Source organism: Lottia gigantea, assembly GCF_000327385.1.
Source record: "Lottia gigantea unplaced genomic scaffold LOTGIsca_9, whole genome shotgun sequence".
NCBI lineage: Eukaryota > Metazoa > Mollusca > Gastropoda > Lottiidae > Lottia > Lottia gigantea.
Window position 1 is genome coordinate 2,279,310 of NW_008710950.1, and position 21,321 is coordinate 2,300,630.

The following is a 21,321-nucleotide window of genomic DNA, read 5'->3' on the forward strand; positions in this document are numbered from 1 at the left end:
TCTGACCTTCATACAGTGAAGACGCGTCAAAATCGACTTTTGGACACAATAGAAGGCACAATTTTCAATTTCTACGGGTATCAATCACTGGACGCTTATTAAAAAGATTTCGAGTGATCAATTAAATTTACATGAGCTCAGACGAATTTGGTGATGTTTATTGTCCTTGACTTAGTTCAAATGCATCATAATCTGTTCTTGAGATCAGAAGAAGCTGCAGTATTGATCTTGGTCAATAGGTTCAACATGGGCAGATTATGTAAATATTTTCCCGGTTTTTTCGAATGTTTCAAAGGGACAGGTGTGCCATTTTTAGGGTTGATTTGTGAGCAGTCTTCAGAAGTACATAATTCATTTAAAATACTTCAAACTAGGAATTTTACTCACTATTTCTATATATGTTTTTTTCTATATATCACAGAGTATCTTAAATTGACGAGTTGTCATTTTAACATTCAAACCGAGATAATTCTGGACACACATGGATTTGATGGCTCAAATTTCGATGGTAAGCTGTGAACATTATTACTGATTAGATCAGCTAAAACAATTCAGTTTCTAAAGTATGAATGGTCAAAAATGGCCTGCATGTCCCTTTAAAATTCTTCAAAAATCGTTCGTATGCTCACTCATGTCGACGGTGATTTTTACGGCCTGCATTACAAATGTAAGATATTTTCATATATTGTCGGGCGATTATGTACCTATCACGTGAACAGCGGCAAAGTTTCGTCGAGTGATTTACGCTCTAAAAATGTCGCTATACGTGTGCCCCTTCGTGATCGAGCGTGGTTTGCCCTTTGCATTAGAATAACAAAACTATTTTGAAGCCGATGTTTCAATTCACATACAGTACATTAATTGTTAAAACTTTTATTTACTGATAAAAGTATATGCAGTATCTATACTAGCAAATCATACGGCGATAAACATTGCTTCAGAGAATGTATTGTGGGAAAATTTTAAATACCAAGCATTTTTTCAGATTAAGCGATGTGTTGTTTAATCCATGCTGTAGCTTGTCTAACGTCAGTCACTTGTAACTTTTCACCAGGAGAACAGAAAGATACTTCTGGACGATTAATCAAACCATTGATAATCCATCTCTGGTTATTATTCTTACATGCTACCATTCCGCCATTGTCACTCTATAAAATATTGTTAGTTATAATAGTAATGATGTATTGATGGTATGCACTCAATTAATAGCAGTATCTACTGTCTTATCGGATATAGTAATCTACATGAGCCCACCTCTATCATTCTGACTGCTAGCAACTGCGACCATTGCAGATTCCAACCTCACAGACCGACTTCAAACTTCAAGGGTCAATTTCTAGTAGATAGTAAGCTAATTCCACCAATTCCAGCTATTATTCAGATTTTCAGAGACACCATCAGTTCGTAGCAGTCTTTGAAGGCCATTTTCCCTGTACAACTGTACTATTTCGCGTTAATAGAAGTGTTGAAAATGATAGGTTTGTTTGCCTAAATTTCTGTGAAAAATAAATCATTACTAAACTTACCAAACATGCACTGTTGTTGTTGTCCGTAAACTGAGCTGTAGTTGTCAATGGTTTTAAATTGTCAATATTTGATGGTTGAAGAGTTACGTCTGCTGTCTGTAGTTTTCCAGGCAAATCTAAAACCATAAACCAACAAGTCTTAACAGTAATGACAGTAATCAACTCTTATATAGCTAGACAAAAAAGATCTTGCTAAGACTTTACCAAATTTGACCTCCGGTAAATAAAGTACTTTTGCGGGGTTGCTGTAAAATGTTTATCTTGATGCCACTGGATTTTTCAACATAGCTCAAACATTTAGTACGACACTTAATCCAAGGTTACGCTGGGAGTTTTCCTCACACCCTTGTATTCTGGCGTAACTCCGAGGAGGATTAAAATTAAGTTAACGAAATGGCATATTATATCTTCTTTTGTTTAACATAATTTTATAAAATTTATTAGATCAAAAATATGAGATAGGTTATTGTCATAAGGAGATTTTAGATTATTGGTTCAAAATACCTTGGCCAATTTTATCAGAAACGTTGTTTCCCCAAGATGCTACGGTACAAGATTGATCAGATTTTTGCTGTATGTTGTCACTTGGTAAACAAATCTTACGGGTACATTTGTTAAATTCTGCTGGGTGATCCAGTTTTAATAATGCTAGATTGTTTGCTATAAATAGAAATACATTTACGGCTGTAATTTTAAAATGTAGTATATATTATAGATAAATGTGTGTTGACAGAAATGAAATAATCTATATCACATACGTATCATAAAAGAGGATCTCACCATAAGTCTGTCATATTAATTTGACAAAGTACAACAAATTAAATCATTAGAAATTTGTCGAATCGTTTCATTGTTTATAAACTTACATTCTCTATCGACAGTTTTATCATAAATATCAGAAGAAGTAAACTTAGTAGCATCTGTTTTATAATAACCAGGATGTATTATGGTGTCGGCTACATTGAAAATGCTTTCAGTTGCTTTATAATCTGCTCCGTAGTCTGTATTTTGGGTATCATATTCACCAGCAATCAGAAGTAAGTTTTTGATCGGGTCACCACCACCGCCTGCAGAGTTAGCACTGAAATCGACGTGAAATCGACGTATCATTATATATCGGCTCTTGCGATACATCTCTTTTACGGAAATTCATAATGCAATGATGGACTACACCGATCTGACTAAGATTAAGAACGTAATTCTTTATGAAAATGAAGACGTATTAAATTCAAATTAACTTACAACAACACACAGCCGGCTGTAGTTAAAACATATTGTTTGTCCACTAAAACACCACTACAATATGGAAAAGTATTATCTTGGTCCGGAGTTAAGCTTGAAGAAGATGTCTTACGTCCTCTAATTGACACCATCCACGGCAAGGTACACTGACCAGCATCAGAGCTCTGCAATAATCGTAACATTGGGCCTTTTGAAAACAATGCGTCTTGTTTGCTTTGAATTCCACATTGCTCTTCAGGTGGAGCAACAGTAGTCGTCGGAGCTGTCGTGGTCGTTGGAGCTGTTGTGGTTGTTGGGGCTGTTGTGGTTGTTGGAGTTGTTGTGGTTGTTGGAGCTGTTGTGGTTGTTGGAACCGTTGTGGTTGACGTTGTTGTTGTGGTGGTAGGGACTGTCGTACCTATTATGTTTAATGATTGACAATGAAAGCATTTCTAAACATTGAACATGTTGGTTCCCATGTTTGTATAATCTTAAGGAAATAAACAAAAATCCCAAATGAAATAATGTGAAAATAGCAGGTTGATAGTTCAATTCTATGTTATGTATCAACATCGTCTAGTTTCAACACACCTGCAAGTTTTTTATATAACAAAAAGTTAGTCATTTTATCATAAATAAAGATATTTAGCGCTCTGATTTGCACAAATATCATTCAACTTTTCCATTCCGCTAAAGATGGGTTTCCTTATTTTTTAGTGTAAAATTAGGAAAACTATTTGATTAATTGGTGTTTCTAATGAATTATCATGTATTCTTAATCATATAATTATGTTCTTATTGCATATAATTAAGAGTTTTAACCAATCATAAATGTCCATGTATGTACAGTCTGGATGAACAAAAATGACTTCTAATTCTCTTCTAATTAGGCTAATTATGAATTAATTATGGACATGTGAGACAAACTGGTTTTTTTCCAAGTCATTAGAATACCTTTACTTTCTATTCATATAAGTATTAGCATATTCATTTTCATAAATGAAATTAAGGGAACCCGTCTTTAAAGCTAAACAATATAAGACGTATAGCAAAGAGTTTTATAAGGCAACGGTGAAGCAAAATGTGTCTTAGTTTTTTAGAAATGCCGCCATCTTGTAAAGGGAGATGACATTATTACGTTATTGTACTTGTAGCCTGGTGGTAGGTAGGTTACGAATTCTCTTTTAATTTTTTCTGGAATTACAGGAACCACAGACACCGGACGAAGATTGGAATGTGCCAAAAAGAAGACTTGGGTAAGGGCCTATATACGAGTGCTTCTCAACCTTTACGATTGATTTCCCAGCATTTCCCCTTGCTCTTTAATTAAAGCAGGACATAATTTTGAAAAAAAAAACAACCGGTTGAAAGGCAAGATACGCCTATTTATCCATTTAACTTTTCAGTATACCAATTGTAGACAGAACGACAAGGGCGACTGTAATGTACGTTCGCATTACAATGTGGGTGTATAGTAAGGTATTGGTTCAAACTTATACTTAAAGAACAGAGACCATGGTTTTACACAGAAAGCGAAAAGTAGGACGTAAAACTCCATCTATTTCATTTCACATAAAAAGACATTTGTTAATTAAGAGCCTTGTACTAGGTGTTCTTGAACCTGGATCTTTTTCTTGAACTTGACTTTCGTCAATTTCAGACGTAGATAGCATCAGTAATGTTCAGGCTGCATCGGATAATTTTGTAAATGATGTCTTGTAAGATGGTAAATGCACATTCCAAGTACAAAGTTGGGAAAGGTAATTGCATGTTTTGTGCATGTGCAATATCGAATTTGGATAGTTTTCGACGATCTCTCCGTCAAGCCACGTGAACGGGTGCTTTGTTCTATGGGTAAGTTCTCCCGTTGGTGTAGAATTCACCCCTTATTCACCCTCTTTCCAATTTTACCTCCGAGAATTTAGAATAAACCCCTGGGGTGCACTTGGACCCCGGTTGAGAAGCACTGGTATAATTGTTCGAACATATGGTGAATTAATATTATTCTACTTACTTGTTGTTGGTACTTGACAAAATACAGAAAAGACTGTAAAAATAAAATAATATTCAATCCTTCATGTTTACAAGTACATGTAATCGGAAAATCTCTGTCCATGCTTTATGCTAGCTGCACATGCACAGTCGTTGGGGTAGAATTAGCATAGTCTGCCTTGACAACACCGTACCACTAGTGTGATAATGTAAACCTTTTGATCACATGTATTTTAAGTTTCATTAATAACCACCAAATGCCGATATATCGTTTTTTTTTTAATTGTGTTAAGCGACTATCTCGCCATATCGGCATTTCATTGTCATTAATGAAACTCAAATACTCGTATTTTATGCTGTTTGCAACGATTCTAATTTAGCAATTTGTCCATTGAACGCAAATCCTACATTAATCTTTTTTTTCTCCCATAACAAAGTTCTTATTTTCAGATTTTTCATGATTCTGATATTGCTAGGCACAAAATTTCCGCATCTTTAGAGCGTCAGCAAATCTTCTCAATAGGTGGCACAGTTTTTAAGACGTTACCCTCACTGATTGTATTGTCAAATCAGTTATCAGTCGTAGACAACACGTAGACAATATTACCTCCTGGCTTCTTGCAATATGATCTCTTTATTATTCTATCTGAAAACAAATAATTTTGTAAAATATGACGACTACTTTGACAAAACCACGATGCCAAATTAACTATGGAAATAAAACGAATAATCCATTTCTAAATGAACGCACTTTGAAAAGTTGTGTTTTATTATGTATATGTACAATTTTGTAATGTTTACTTACGAAATGATCTAGATTCTCCGCTAATCAATGCCAATGAGCAAATGGCAGCAAGGAACAATGACAATCTCATATTGATTACTGAAATTATATTTAGACAAGAAAATTGAAAAATAAAAAGACATTTTTATAGATCGAAAGCTTGGTGGAGTTTTATCATAAAGTCGATAAATGTATCCAATGTGCTTGTAAATCCTAAAGCTTTTGTTTTTGGGGAAGCTATGTCCATTCAGAGGGCTTAATAATTCATTATTCTTAAATTATATGATAATGTGGTCATAATCAGATTACATCTAGCTTTGACTCTCTCCTTTGTTTCTCGATGAAAGCGTAATTGCCTCCGAGAGTGACTGGAGGTTGAGAAAATCTCAAATTCAGCTGCTGGTGCTAAAATACTCCAATCCAGTGCTCGTGGAGCGTGTGTGGAACAATACTCGAAAGAATCTTCCACACGTAAATAAACCCACAGATCAAACCACTCCCGCAGCTCGAGCATTCGCTTAATAGTCACACAGTCAGTGATATCATACCCTAAAGAAAACAATGTAGCCTACCTGTAAGTTTGTTAAGACTTGAGTACAGAAGGACATTCATCAACTATTATTCTCTGCTCACGTTTTAATGTAAATGGAAGGATTGGTTTCTTTACTTACCAATTGCAAAAACAAAATTTAATGATCAATTCTTTTCATACAAATCAAAAGATAAACGACCTTGCTTCAGTTTGGCGAGTGTGACTTAGAAATCATAAATTCGCATCATGTATAATGTATACGATTTCAAATGTACACTTAATTGTATATTTTTTCAGAATAAAAAAAAAGTTAAAGTAAATATTATTTGAATTATGAGAGAACACCACGTCTGTCATTTAGTAAATAATTAATGGTCCATTTGGTACTTGTTTGATTTTTTATCTGGTTTTTTTTCGCAGGCGCCATCTGCATATCTTTCTTTGTTGGGCTTAAATTTTATATGGGAAATGGTTGAACTCTATTTGCATTATCAGATGAAAACCGAGTTTTGAAACACCTCAAAAACATATTTCGGCTTATCGCATTAGTGGTTAGATTAAACAACACTATAGATAATATTGAAAGTTGAAGCTGGAATAATTGATCAAAACAAGAACAGCCAAGTAGTAAATTACGTTTGTCATTGTTAAATTCACTACTTTACATATAATCCTCACCAATTTCCTTATCTTATTTTTAATTAGGGCCAGAGTTATGAAGGTGTCGCTAGGGAGGCAGGACATGGTCGTACTATGGTAACACCTCTCTGTGGGTGTTTTTTTTTTTTAAATCTAACATCCTTTCCGAGAGTCCACTTGTTAAATATTGCAGGTAAATTTATTTCGATAGCTCATATTCACAACCAGATTACGTCTTTTGATGTTTTTTCCTACAATTCCAGGTCTTTTACTCTCCTATGGATCCCTATGTAGTCGTCTAATAGTGATCCTTGTTTTGACAGTTATCTTTATTTTAGTATTTGACAACGAGTGACATGCGTTTTGTCTCTATTCACATCTACATACCACATATCCAGACATCCTGTACACACCTTCATTTAATTGATGCCTATTATTTTTATGAAATGCGTTTCATATATTGTCGAAATTGATGGTATCCTTTTGTCTTCATACACATATGGAATAATTATCTAACCATCTTTATTTACCTTGCATGAATTTCTGGTTTCAATATTTGACAACTTCATTGTTGCACGTTGTTGAGCAATTAATTGTAATATAGTGTTTCTTTCTCAGTTGAAATACAGACCGCAGTAATTGGGTTTTTAAATTGTCGAAGTTGTAAGAATCCTGCTTGATAGTTTTAAATCCCAAACTTCCTTGTGTACAAGGTATGTGATAGGTGCCAATGAAAAGTATATAAAAGGCTCCAATTATCTTGACCAAGTAGTTTGAAAATTCTATGATCATGAAGTCGCTGGTTGTATTTGTGGCTGTCTGTATAGGATGTTCTCTATCCTTCTGTAAGTTTTACAAGTTCAATATAAATTTTATTATCATATTGAATACGTATTATATAGTTTTTTTTTTGCTTATAAATATTTTCCAGTCGTTTAGCGTAAAAAATCAGACATATGAGGAATACAAGTATAATACAACTATTTGAAGATCTTGTTGCAATACTTTTTTGTATCAAAAGAGCGTTACAAGTGACCAAAGGAACATCAATTTGACAAATGGTCTACCTCACTTGCCAAATTAGATCCACAGTAAGGACTGTGGTTTTCAAATGTAAGAAAGTTTGTATGGTAACTTGAACTCAAGAACTGCAAGTTAATCATTTTAAAAATGGTCTTTTCCAACGGCAGAGTCATTTATCTATTGATGTGTTATATATATATACAAAATAACATGTTTTTTGTCTTGACCATTCAGCCATAGGCTGTCATCAGGTTTTCCCAGCAAAGTTTAGTATGCCCTCGGCATTTGAACGACTCTGGAAAGTGTTTGATAAGAACAGCTATGTAACGAAAATAATCATGCAGAATTTTGCACATTTTTAGTGTGTGATGAACATACACCAAGTGAAGGAAATGAATGTCGAGAGACATGTGATGGTTTTGGTATGGAAAATATAAATTATGGCTTCGTAGGATGTCTGGGATCGAATTTGAAATGTTGTAGTCCATATCGTAAGTTCCTTCTGTATCTACTAATATTCTTGATAAAATAACACTTATGATCTGATTCAACCTTCTGTAGCTCATGATTAACCTTACTTAGCGATAATTTAGACAAAACTGTATTTACTACAAGTCAATGCCTCAACAATGAATATCCCAGAATTTATCAGAGGACTGTGGCGGTTTAGCTCCTAAAGAACGTTATAAAGAATTATAAAGACTATTCAGATCCAGTTGTTAACCATATAAATACATGAAACTTTATACTTAGAACTGTATTTTAATGTGAGGGCATTTACAGCTACTGTATTATACTGGTTTTATTCTTACATTGAGAGCAATTATGAATTGAATTATTTTTTCAGCATTGACGACAACAGAAGAACCTACAACATCGCCAACTCCTGAACCAATACCACCACAACAACAATGTGGTCTTAAAAAATCAATGCCTTCCATGTCGAGAATACTTGGTGGTCAAGTATCAAACAGGTGTGAATGGCCATGGTTGGTGTCCATAAGAGGTCGCATTCGGGAAACCAGTAAGCTGACCCGTCGAAATGACCAAACTAAACACGTTTGTAATGGAGTTTTGGTTGATGAAGAATTCGTTTTAACAACTGCCTATTGTGTTGGTTTGTGAGTACATCATCTTCTGTTTTATGCAGGCAGTCGAAGAGGTATCTGGATCTTATCACTGTTTCATCAGAGAGGGACGGAATGAGGGCACTGTTCTGATAACATCTAATTGTAACATTCAGATAACCAATAATTTCGTGGACGTGAAATAATCCATCGACTCTTGATTATTCACCATATAATACTTTTAATCTGAAATATATCTGCACCATAGATATCTTATAATACATAGATATCTTCTATGATCAGCACATTGTTTTATCAATACATGTAGTGAGTATAAAAAAAAGCTACCAGAGGACTGGCTTGGCAAGATATCGTATATTTATGGTGTTAATAAACGTTAAACTAAAGAACCAAACGTCTAACTGGTTTATATTACAGAGCTCATGTATTAACATCTTCTTCCCAACCAGATGTCAAAGAGAATATACTAGTAGTTGCAAATGAATACGACATAAGTCAAACAGAGTATGATGATGAACAGTATCCCTTGGAATCAGTTTTTCGTATTTCTGATGTTAAACTGCACCCCAAGTTTACTCAATTTGAGTTAGGAAACCTCGGTCATACATTTTTCTCACAAGACAAGAATACGTTGAAAGGTAAGTAATTCTCCCGGAATAAGCATACCGCGGAACAGCCATATTTATATCCTTCCACCTACTATGAATACTATGTAAATTTTCTGTGTAATGTTATTCTTTGTTATTTGGTAAGACCTCTATTTGAATTTTTTTCAATTTTCAGATAATAACCTGGCTTTATTGAAATTAAATAGACCAGTAGAACTATCAGACTGTGTTAGAGCTGTTTGTTTACCTGATTTGAACGAGAAACCAATCAACAAAAAAGATAAATGTAAAATAGCTAGTTGGGGAAATACTGAGGAATCTTTACAAACAGGTAATGTACATTTTTAGGAACAAATCAACGACACATTCTAGACTCGATCTGATTCATATGTAGATTCCATTTCGTTTTACATTCTCAACAGAATAAAGTATGAAACGATACATAGATATGTATCTTTACCAGTGTTACGAGGCATCGATGAGCTTGTAGACTTGTTTATGATATATTGAAAATGTTGCAACAATAACCACTCCTGTCTAAATGATATATGGGATCTTACCTCGAACGAATATTATAGTATATGCATGTAATATATAATGTGCCCTGACAATGCTATGTCAATCTGATAAAGCTTTTGCATTCCTTTCAAACTTTTGACCTTTCTATCAGAATTGCCTGGAGAGTTGAAGGAAGCTGATGTTAAAGTATATTCTAAGGAGTTTTGGACAGAGGTGGAAGACATATATAGAACACGAGGAATTATAGATACAGCAGGCCCATTAACAACATATGGGAAATTTGAGAATGATTCTGATAGAGCATGTTCAGTAAGAATTTTAATATAATAGATTTATGGCCTACTATTGGCTGCTTGTTTTTATAACAAATTTCCTAACTGACCTTCAATATCAGAAGGTGATTTTGACTTTTTTTTATTACAAATATAGAACACTCCACGCTCTTCGTTCGGGTCAATTGTAACTTTCAAATTTTTAACTCCCATTCGTCTGATGTTTTACTTACAGAATCATTTTTTTAATTAATTTCCTTTAAATTCGACTAAAATTAAATTCACTGTATTAATACTAACAATAGGAATGTGTACTGAAAAATATTACTGTATTGAGTATACATCTTTTGAACAGGTTTTAAGTTTGTCGCAGTCAAAACAAATTGTGCTTGAAAATAAGCTAGGAATACATTTTTAGGTTTTCAATTGAACATTGAAGTAAATATATTAAGGAATAAGAGACAATGAAACTGTAACGATGATTTCCGACGGTCGGACTTTTTGAATAAATCGTTGTGGCATGTGGATTTTTTCACATTGACCGATGACTGTTTGTTGCACTGATACGTAATGAAACGAGAAAGGGAAACAACATCTCTTCTTACTACATCAGTGTAAAAAAAAATGTGTAAATGGGGTATTCCGCTTTTTGGTAAACAGTTTTTATTTTCAAAAATGTCGTAAATTATACCTGAAAATATTTCTAAAGTATGATATTTATATTTTGTATCAACTTGATCAAAAAATGGAGATTACTTATTATTAATTAGTTTGGCTTTATAATGGGTCGATGTTAATAGTTAAATACGTAAAAGACATATCTCTCTACAATTAGACGTTTATTTGACTCAAATCCGTACAGCTTCCAAAAAGCATAACGAACTTAAAAATACTTTTGGCGTTTAAAAATTAACGGCTGGATTTCTTTAGTTAAAATTTTCAGATACGTTCAGATTCATTTCTCTTGATATTGATGTATAGGACTAGTTTTCACAAATTTGAGCATAACAAATTTTCGACCTACAAAAAAGCCGAATGTGCCTATAAACTAAATCAGATTGATAGTATGGATCATTTTCCGATCCATCCATTATACATTTTTTTTTAATATTATGAATCATGTATCCTAGAAAGTCTGACTTAATTACTTTCATTTCTCTTTAAAATCTTAAAATAGAGCTTCAAAACAAACATTTGCAATTTTTGTAAACGATATTACTCGAGTGTCTGAGACAGATATTGCTTGTACTTGCACGTAGATGATGGTAGAAAGCAGCGGCCCGGTTTTGCACTATCCGCATGTTCTCAGGTTTACACCCCGAGGCGTTGAATTTTGATTATATTTATAACATGTAGATTGCTGAAAATGTTAGATTACTGAAAAATGCATTCTATCAGTTGGTAAAGCGACTATACTCGCTCTGACGATTGTTTTTTTAATGCTGGTGAATTATATTTCAGAGTGACAGTGGAGGTATGGTTGTATGTTTGAATAAAGATAGATGGGTATTGGAAGGACTTATTAATATACCAAGATATATTGCCGGTCCCGATTCAAGTGCTTGTGAAAAGAGTTCCGTGTTTGCAATAGTTGATGCTAAGGAAGCTTATCAATGGATTTCACAAGAGATTGATTCGGCTTAATACGATATATTAAACATGTAATAGTATCAATAAATAACTTTATGCAACTCATAAATTTTGTTTTCTTGTTGTATCTTGTTGCCAGGCAAGGGAACATACGCCCACTGGCAGCTGTCAGAAATGATAAACAGTTTTTAGTGACTAAAGTATGGATTTTCTCATATTAAAGAAATTTTAATCGTTTGAATTCAATGATATATTTACTGCCAGTTATGAATGCTGAGAAATTCCACCACATTTTTAAAAATCAATAAAAATAACCCAAATACATCAAATTATCGCATCAGTATACATGATCATAAACAAATCTAGGCGCGATTTTCCTAATCAAGGGCAATAACTCAAAGACCGTTCATCGAAATATCATCAAATTCGAACTTGTCCAAGATCTCATCAATATAAATGATCACACCAAATTTCATTAAATTAAGTTGAAAACTGTAGTCTCTATTGTGTTCACAAACAAATTTTGACGCGTGTTTCCTAAGTCAAGGGCAATAGCTCAAAAACCGTTCATTGAAAAATCATCAAATTTGAATTTGACCAAGATCTCATTAATATAAATAATTACACTAAATTTCATTAAAATCAGTTGAAAACTGTATTCTCTCATGTGTTCAGAAACAAATTTTGATGCTTTTTCAAGGGCAATAACTCTAAGACCGTTCATCGAAATATCATCAAATTCGAACTTGTCCAAGATCTTATCAATATAAATGATCACTTTAAATTTCACTAAAATCATCTGAACACTGTAGTCTCTATTGTGTTCACAAGAAATGTTGACGGACCGACGGGCATGGGCGACGGCAATATACGCCCACATTTCCATGTGGACGTATACAAACTTAATTGTTTCCATTCCTAGAATTTATATCTACTTCATTTCGTTCGTACTATACAACTAGTAAAATCTGACAAAATTGCAATATCGTCACTGAGAGTCATTGATTATTCACATTTGAATAATGACAATTCAGTTGATACGAATTAAACTTCATTTTGACAGAAACAAAATTTGATATCTTTGTGTCTTTTCATGTTTAAGATATTTTTGCGTTCTGCTTAATGAGCAAACCTATAACCTAATGATAGCAAAGTTGAATTTAAGAATGGTTTGCCAGTGTATTTTGCTGATAAGATAGGTAAAATTAAAGTAAAATACGTAGATATCTCGTGACATCACATGAAATATTCAAAAACCTTTCTGTCCCATAAGATGTTCAAAAGACATAATTTATGTCACCATCTCGGCCGGTGTGTGAAAGTCTGGAGACCTTTACTAAGTTGACCCAGAAAAATATAGGTAAAGGTAATTCGGAAAGATCAAAGCCACCGAACAGACATCTCTTCAATTAAGAGGGTCAGATGCGGCATTTTGTGTGGTTGATTTTAGTCTTGAATATATGTAAATAGTCTTCAGAAGCACTAGAAATGTATGAAATCACATAATACCTTTAAAGTAGGCCTACTTCAAACTAGGAATTTTATCACTATTTCTACGTTTGTCTTTTCTATATATCACAGAGTATCTTAAATTGAGTCGTCATGGACACATGGATTTGAAGGCTCAAATTTTGACGGTGAGCTGTGAACACTATTACTGATTAGCTCAGTTTCTGAGACTGAAGTATGATTGTTCAAAAAATGGACTATATACCTGTCCCTTTAAGTTGTTGTCCTTGGCTGTTTCTTTATAATTTTTCGTCCTTCAATCTGTGATTAGATGAACCGAGTTTCCTATGCGACTGGTTACTTTTCGCTTGTTTTGTTTAGTGCATTTACCTAAGATCCATTTACCGCATCGGTACCGGGCCGGCATCAAAATGCCGGTACTGGATGCCCGTTGGACCACTGGGTCGGCTTTTTTGCCTTTGAGTTTAGTTTGCTGTTGTTATCAGATGTTATTTTTACAGTGAAATGTCGCCACCATGGGGACGCAAATGTTTTGCGAAATCCCACTTGAACTAATTTCGGAATTATCTGAAATTTCTTCTTCAGAAATTAAGAGTGAAAGTATGATGATGTATATAGATGGGCACTATTTGTATTTATGCACTTACAAAAATAAATTACAAATTACTATTTACAATTGAAATTTATTAATTGTCGTCATTTCTTAACAAAATAAAAATAGGTCTTATTATGTATCACCGTAAAATCCTTAAACTGCTTCCTTTTTTATCCACTCTTGAGCTTGGCTGACATCGGAAACTATGAAAGTTTCAGTAGGGTTACATTCAGTAAAATCTGGTCTGTTGATCAGACCTTCTAAAACCCATCGATTTTCTTGGTTTTGACAAACAAGCATACCACCGCTATCACTCTGAAATAATTATAATTTATGTATATTAGTGTGGAATGTATGTCTACACCTAATCTGGTATGTGGTTGAGCATACGAAGCTACGGGTCTGGCCAGGATACCAGAATCAGATCATTAGTTTGGTTTACCGCCATGTTATTTAAACACGTGACGTAAACAAAGTAGCCTAACCCAAAACGAATGAAGCATCTCAATTTCTTTTCAACAGTTTGCAATTTCTAAGTAATGACTAAACTACAAATTATAGGCTACTGTTTGTGAATTTACAGACTAGTAAAACAAAGTGGAAATCGATTGTTGATGCGGACTTTCTTTTCATCTCAGTTTTTGTTGCTGATTTTTCTCCGACTTGAATCATGGGTAATATCTTACATGTGCCTGCGCTTCCACGACAAGATTATCGCGTTGCCGATGTTTAAACTGTTTGGTATTTGTCACCGATTGTTTTATTGTCTGTAATACAGAGCGTCATCATTCAGTCAGATTCACTTTTTAATTGCATGATCCGCCAAGATTATCGAGGAAAACGACCGATTGGAAATACTTTTCTCCTCGTGAGCCAGTTGGTGAAACTCTTGACAAGATTCTAGTCGGCGACAAAATCGCCGACCAAGACCGTTCGTGTGACCATTGGTTTAAAAGATTGAATTTTGACGAGCTGGTGACAAAATTTACGTGAATCCTGAACATGTTTTGCCATTTTTTCTTGGATTGGTAATACACCCTTTGCAACCTATTATCAAGCCAGCTTCATCAAGAGCTCTATGAACTTAATGAGTAAAGTAACCTACCAAGCAAGAACCACCAGCAGTTTTGAATTTGGCAATTGTTGTTAGTGGAGCTAATTTAGGGTTTGGTAAATTGAAAAAGTCAATAGCTTGGTTGTATGCTTGTTGTGAGGAAATAGAAACGTCTGCTTCCTTCAGGTTTCCAGGTAATTCTTAAAAAACAAATATTACATCCAGTCATAAAAATATTAATAGAAAAGTATGAACCTTTTAAAGATGGATTCCCTTATTTGCTAATACTTATATAAATAGAAGAAGAGGTGTTCTAATGACTTAGAAAATACCAGTTTGTCCATTATGTCCATAATTAATTCATACTTAGCTAAATTAATAGAGAATTACTAGCAGGATTCCAATGAGTGACCGATCAAGAAAGGTCAAAAAGTATTTTTTTGCTTATCCAGACTGTAGATACATGGACATTTATAATTGGTTAAATCTCTTTACTATATGCGATAAGAACATAATGATATGATTAAGTATACATGATAATTCATTGAAAACACCAATTACATGTAATTAAATAGTTTGCTTAATTTGACACTAAAAAATAAGGAAACCCATCTTTAATAAAAATGACATAATGTACAGCATCGTCTGCAAACTTAACCAATTTGTCAATGAGCAATATTTTCTTCATGCGAGTATTGAAAAAAAATGAACTTCTTCGGTTTTTTTTTACTTGTGGTCAATTGCAAATATGTGCAATCGCAGATTTGACAGTACTCACTACTCACCCGCTGCAATACTGGTTTGATCGTTTCCCCAAGCTGCTATTTTACAATTCTCTTTCTGGCCCGAAGAAGGTGCAGGATTTTCTGGTAAACAAACTTGACGAATACACGTATTAAATTCAGCTGGTTGACTAAGTTTCAGGAGAGCAAAGTTATCGTCTGAAATATCAAATTATTCCTAAAACATTAACATCTGTTTACAACCTCTCTATGGGTGAATTACAATCTAAACTTCATAAGTTAGTATTTATAGTGAAGAAGTTCCTAATAAAATCATATGTAAAGCACTGGCGAAGCTCAGTAAGAATAATACATATAATAGTAAAATGTACTCAACCAAACACAGTATACATGTATTACTATTATACTTTAATTTCTAGTGCTCTTCAATATGTGAATGCATTGCTCAAAACAATATCTTTGTATATATTTTGTATATATTTTGTATATATGTAAATGTTAGGTATTAAAAACAGCAAATCTAACAAAATTTCGGTCCATGCATAAAATTCTAAACTATCACATTGTTTGTGACAGTGTTTATTATCAAATATTATAGAGTCATTACTTATTTTAATTTATCAATTTATTTAGAAATTGAATTGGTACTCACGTTCTCTTATCGCCTTATCAGCTGTCAGATCAGTGTTCAGCCATTGCGACGGATCTGATTTGAAAAAATCGGGATGAATTTTAACTTCAGATAATGTAAAAGCTTGTTCTGTTGGTTTTGAATCGTTACCGAAGTCCGTGTTTTGAATGTCTGTTTCTCCAGCTACAACCACAATATTCTTCAGTGGATCTGTTCCTCCAGCAGGTAGATGAGCACTGAAGCAAATAATCATGTTATCTTCATTCAAACAGACAAAAATCAAATTGTAGCTGTGGCGTTTTTAATTCCTTCCAGAATTCATGCCGTATTTTGCATTATTTAGGTTTTTGCAATAATGATTTATGACAGTGGGCGTTCCATTTGACGCGAATACTTGCAACATTTATAATGATATGTATATTTCACCAAAGAGAAGTTGAAATTATGTTTAGTTATCAGTTGCATAGACAAATGATTGACTTACAACATAACACAATCAGCAGTTGTTAAAACATAATCTTGGTTTATTAAAACACCATTACATAAACCCATAGTATCAGCGCTATTAGCTGTAAGTCCCGATGTTGTCGATACTCGTCCTCTGATAGAAACCATCCATGGCCAGTCACATCGTTTTGATTTATCACCACCTAATATTCTAGCGGTAAGGAAGGCGCCATCCATTTTCTGCTGAACACCACATTGTTCAGCTGGTGGAGCCGGTTGTGGGGTAGTAGTTGGTCCTTCGGTGGTTGTTGGTGGTTCTGTTGGGGTAGTAGGTTCAGGTGTAGTCGTTTCCATAGGAGTAGTTGTTTCTTAAAATAAAAGAATATATGAATGCTGGAGTGTGTACTAGCTTTATAAAAACAGGAATTGAGACTCTGAAAGGATAATATTAATATATTAACTTTTTATTAAAATACATTTTTGTGTTCATAGTTATAACAATACTGATAAATTTATAATTTTCATGAGCTCTCGGACTATAACATAGAATTGTCAAAATATACAGTAAGGTTCATACTTTTTAAACTATTTTCAAACCAACTTTGTCTGCTTTCTGCTTTAGTTATTATTTTTTTTATACACAAATGACTTATGAAGTAACTAATATAGTACCAAGATGTCGATAATATGAATTTTAACTAGGACATACACTAAAATAAACTTACCAAATGGTTTGCAACATATATAACCTGGAGAACCTAAACATGCCGCATAACCATAATTGGGATATTCTTCCTCATTTGCACCACACGCAGACTTACATTTGCCGCCTTGTAGTTTCAATACATCATCACAAACTAAAATAAATCAGATGAAAATATCCTGTTATGAACTATGTAGTCAACTTTTTGTTTTATACCATCTGCGTGTCCACCGTGTGTTTCTGGAAATACCTCACAACTTAATCCAAGAAATCTAGCCATATCTGGTTCATATTAAAAATAATTAGGAATTCTTTTTTGTAAAAACAATATTTATTGACATAATAGGATTGAAGAACAGACTTTCGCCTACAGTAACCTCTCCTTGATTATTAATAACCAAGAGTTAATATAATGAAAAATTCAAAAGGTAACTTCTTGAAAATTAAGTCAGTTTTAAGTGATGTTTATTTCTTTAAAAGAAGACAAATGAAAAGTATTTGATAAGTATTGGTATGTTTCATTAAATCTTAATTTCGAATGACATGACGCTGTGTTCATCCCCCTTTATCAATATTGCATCAACGCTCAAGGCCTTAAATAAATTTACTTATAAATGAAATGAAAAATGCACCATTTGGACCAAAGGGCTTAAATCACACCTTTCCCTATAAAATTATAGAAAAAACAAAGTCCACTTAAATATTGTCATAGCAAACTATCTTATGGTGGTCAAAGTCGTTATTATTCAAACGAAGTGCTTTTCAGAGTGTTTCAAGCCACTCTTCCTGTTGACACAATGAGCTCTTGTATAGTTAGTTAGTATAGGCCTGTTTATTGAACGGTATGATTGAAGGATGTGTAATATACGCCCACATAGCATTATTTCAGTCACATCATTACAAAGAATTAATTCATAAACAAAGTAAATTTAGATAATGATGCCAAGTTTCATCAAAAAAAAGTATCATATCCAAATTCAATGTTTGACAAATTCATACTCTAGAGTACATATGATGAATTGGATCGTAATTTGTACACGAAGCTAAATTATGTAGCTGCAAGGCTTGGATTGCAGGGAAGGGACTGTATGTTTTCTGATATTTTTATATGTATCAGATTTACTGATTTGCACCATTCCAACTTTCAATCAGGCGTCTCCGGTTTCACTAAAAAGTTTAGATAACGTCAATCGTCGCGTAGGGGCTTATCCGATTAAGCATATTTCTCAATTGAAAATTTGAATGGTGCAAATTGGTGCTATCAGTGTCCCCGATACACACATTTTAGAGAATCACAAACCCTTAAACCCTAAATATACATTCGCTTTTAATGAAGAGCCTAAATAAAATATGAAGTAATATATTAAAGACATATTAAAATCAAGTCATTTTCCCGATATGAATAAATATATTCAAATGGGCTCAACCTTGTTATTGGCTTAACTAGTGCTCGTTTCGTTTAAAATGTTCAATTTTTATTTTTTGTCATCATTTGGAGGAAAATCTTAGGTATCAGAATATTTCTTGGACAATGATAATGTTCATGGAGGTTTTTCACTCTTGTACCTTTTCTCGTGGTTTTTCGAGCGTTTCGTCCCTTGATACGCAAACCTTTGTCAATTTGACCCATTGTGTTATTGTCTTTTTCTAGATGCTATTTTTATTGTGGGAACATATTCTAAATACTAACCACCAACGATCCAAAATACGATTCGGCTATATGAATATTCCTTTGAAGAGGTTAACAATGTTCGAACTGTGTAAACGTCAATACGTCTTTTTGTTGGATTGTCGCCTGCTAGGTGATTAGGTGCCGTGAGTTCGAATTCTCCTCAAGGTAAGAACAATTCTAATGCCCGTGCAAGTGCTAACAAGAGGCGGCGCGGTATCGTCTTTCACTTCATAATACCTAGAGCTTATTTGTCGAAATTTCAAACGACAATAAGACTGAATTAATACTACTGAATTACCATTAGCAATACCACCAGTAATCGATCGAGCAAGTGGGATAGTGCATGCCATCATGAGAGTCTATAAGGAAATTTCTCTGTTACAAAGAACATTGATGCCTTTAGTGTCCTCGAAGCACATAAAGATTAAGAAAGCCTCTTTTCAATCCCTTTACAAAAACCTCAGGTCTAGAATCATCTTTACTTTCAAAAAAGGAAAATGTTGCATCTAACGTCAAGCTCTAAGTTTAAGATGGCAGTTGCGAACACACATGCTTTTTAAAAAGTTATTTCTGCTAAATTATTCCAAATATACATATTTAAAGATGGATTATATTTCATATGCTTTAATTAGGCATAGTGGTCTTGTCGTCCGGAAGACCGAATCGAGGCATCTTGTTCCTTTTACATTTAAAATGAAAAAAAGTCCTTTCCCCTAACTAATCCCTCATTGAACATGGCATGCATGTTTTGCTTGTTTTCATTAATCCATCAAGATTAGATACGTACATCAACGTCTTCATCACATCACAATCATCGTTCTCTTCGAAATTCGATAGCATGGGTCGCGATAAGGGTCAAGAATTTATCCAGTGGCTCATTAACAAATCTATATTTAATCAGACTTGTTTAGTAATGAGTTTCTAAATTAAATAATAAAAATTACCACGTTAAGTGAATTTCTGTAGATGTTCAATGTAGTACACTCGGATAGATACAGTTTCAATTGTCCTCATATCAAAAACGACTTTGGACAAATATCCTGACATCAAACGCCCAGATATTAAACCATCAATCATAGTGGAAATAGATCTTTATAGGAATGGCTCAATAGAAATAATTTCTGGTGGGTATATGATTTGCATTGTTTTTTAAAAGAATGGATGGGGAAGAGAAGTGGCGATAATTCCTCATTTTTTCTCCCCCAACTCCTGACGACATATTCATAGTAAGAACCACAACATAAACGAATTTAAAAATATACAGATATTTTCATTTGTCATCACTAAGAAAATGGGGTGCACAAAATAATTGAACTGTCAATTAAGGGCTGACATGGTAAAAGCATATAGCCATTCGGATCTGACAATAAATTGATGCCCCGTGGTTATAGACTGCAAGATCAACTTGCAGGGTAACAAAATTAATCATTGCACACTGTCCAATATGGAGCAGACGTGAAACACTAATTCATTTCTAATCTCAGCAAAACTGCCACCTTCTGAAGCAACCTAATCTGGATGATATTGAGCAAAGAATTGTAAGATATACCAGATCTAAGTTATAATACCACTTGTTAACACGATTTCCAGGTACACCTATCAACACGTGGCCTATGCAGCTTCACGATTTCACTTTTTTAATAATAATACTTACTGTATGCGCTGGTGGTGCTCAAGTAAGCAATCAGAACTACTGCTAAAGTCTTCATCCTCTTGCTGTCTTAACGCAAAGTGATCCTTGTTCAAATCACTTTAAGTTTTATAGACCCTTCAATACGGAAGTTTTTATTTACTAAAATTAAATTAACAAAGCCTGGCCAATGGGATAAATGTCCCACCTCAAATTCAAATAAGAAGTCATCCGTAGGTTTCAAAATTGGTGGTACGGGGAGGTATGGTGCTAGTATATTTAAACAATTTATTAAGTTTCACTACAAACAATACCTTTTATTCTCAGATTTTTTAATGTCAATGAAATTGTTAGTTTTTCCTAAAAGAAAAACACACGTTGACACGATAATAAATAATAGGATAGAGAATCTCTTCAATACATGAACGTGGTTTTCTCCAAACTGTACTGTAGAAATTAAGACTTCTCACTTAAGATATCAAAATAATTATTTACACAGGTAATATGTACACAAATTCTAATTCCTTCATTATTTGTTTTCTTTTGTAATAAGATTAAGAATAGCCTTTGGAACTGTATATA

The 21,321-nt window shown here is 33.7% G+C and overlaps 3 protein-coding genes across 3 annotated transcripts; 1 reads left to right on the forward strand and 2 right to left on the reverse strand.

Annotated features, from left to right (window-relative positions):
• Positions 1-986: 986 nt before the first annotated feature.
• Positions 987-3,372, reverse strand: LOTGIDRAFT_155758 (hypothetical protein; the record flags this gene model as incomplete). The annotated part of the gene is made up of 6 exons (XM_009068285.1): positions 987-1,148; positions 1,527-1,642; positions 2,031-2,186; positions 2,393-2,607; positions 2,769-3,165; positions 3,339-3,372. The coding sequence occupies 6 exons, from the start codon at positions 3,370-3,372 to the stop codon at positions 987-989; spliced, it is 1,080 nt and encodes a 359-aa protein (XP_009066533.1).
• A 4,107-nt stretch (positions 3,373-7,479) lies between these two features.
• Positions 7,480-11,903, forward strand: LOTGIDRAFT_229776 (hypothetical protein). Its single transcript, XM_009068286.1, has 7 exons — positions 7,480-7,539; positions 8,080-8,208; positions 8,565-8,838; positions 9,223-9,443; positions 9,589-9,744; positions 10,084-10,241; positions 11,666-11,903. The coding sequence occupies exons 1-7, from the start codon at positions 7,485-7,487 to the stop codon at positions 11,846-11,848; spliced, it is 1,176 nt and encodes a 391-aa protein (XP_009066534.1). The 5' UTR covers positions 7,480-7,484; the 3' UTR covers positions 11,849-11,903.
• A 1,977-nt stretch (positions 11,904-13,880) lies between these two features.
• On the reverse strand, positions 13,881-17,717 carry LOTGIDRAFT_229777 (hypothetical protein; the record flags this gene model as incomplete). The annotated part of the gene is made up of 8 exons (XM_009068287.1): positions 13,881-14,174; positions 14,546-14,626; positions 14,965-15,113; positions 15,699-15,854; positions 16,309-16,523; positions 16,772-17,102; positions 17,460-17,591; positions 17,654-17,717. 8 exons carry the CDS (start codon positions 17,715-17,717, stop codon positions 14,013-14,015), a joined length of 1,290 nt encoding a protein of 429 aa, XP_009066535.1. The 3' UTR covers positions 13,881-14,012.
• Positions 17,718-21,321: the final 3,604 nt, after the last annotated feature.

Bases quoted from the DNA above. Each gene is read 5' to 3' on its own strand.
- LOTGIDRAFT_229776 (XM_009068286.1), top strand. From the start codon at position 7,485: ATGAAGTCGCTGGTTGTATTTGTGGCTGTCTGTATAGGATGTTCTCTA. The intron at 7,540-8,079 runs GTAAGTTTTACA...GCACATTTTTAG, and splicing joins AGGATGTTCTCTATCCTTCT to TGTGTGATGAACATACACCA. The intron at 9,444-9,588 runs GTAAGTAATTCT...TTCAATTTTCAG, and splicing joins AGACAAGAATACGTTGAAAG to ATAATAACCTGGCTTTATTG.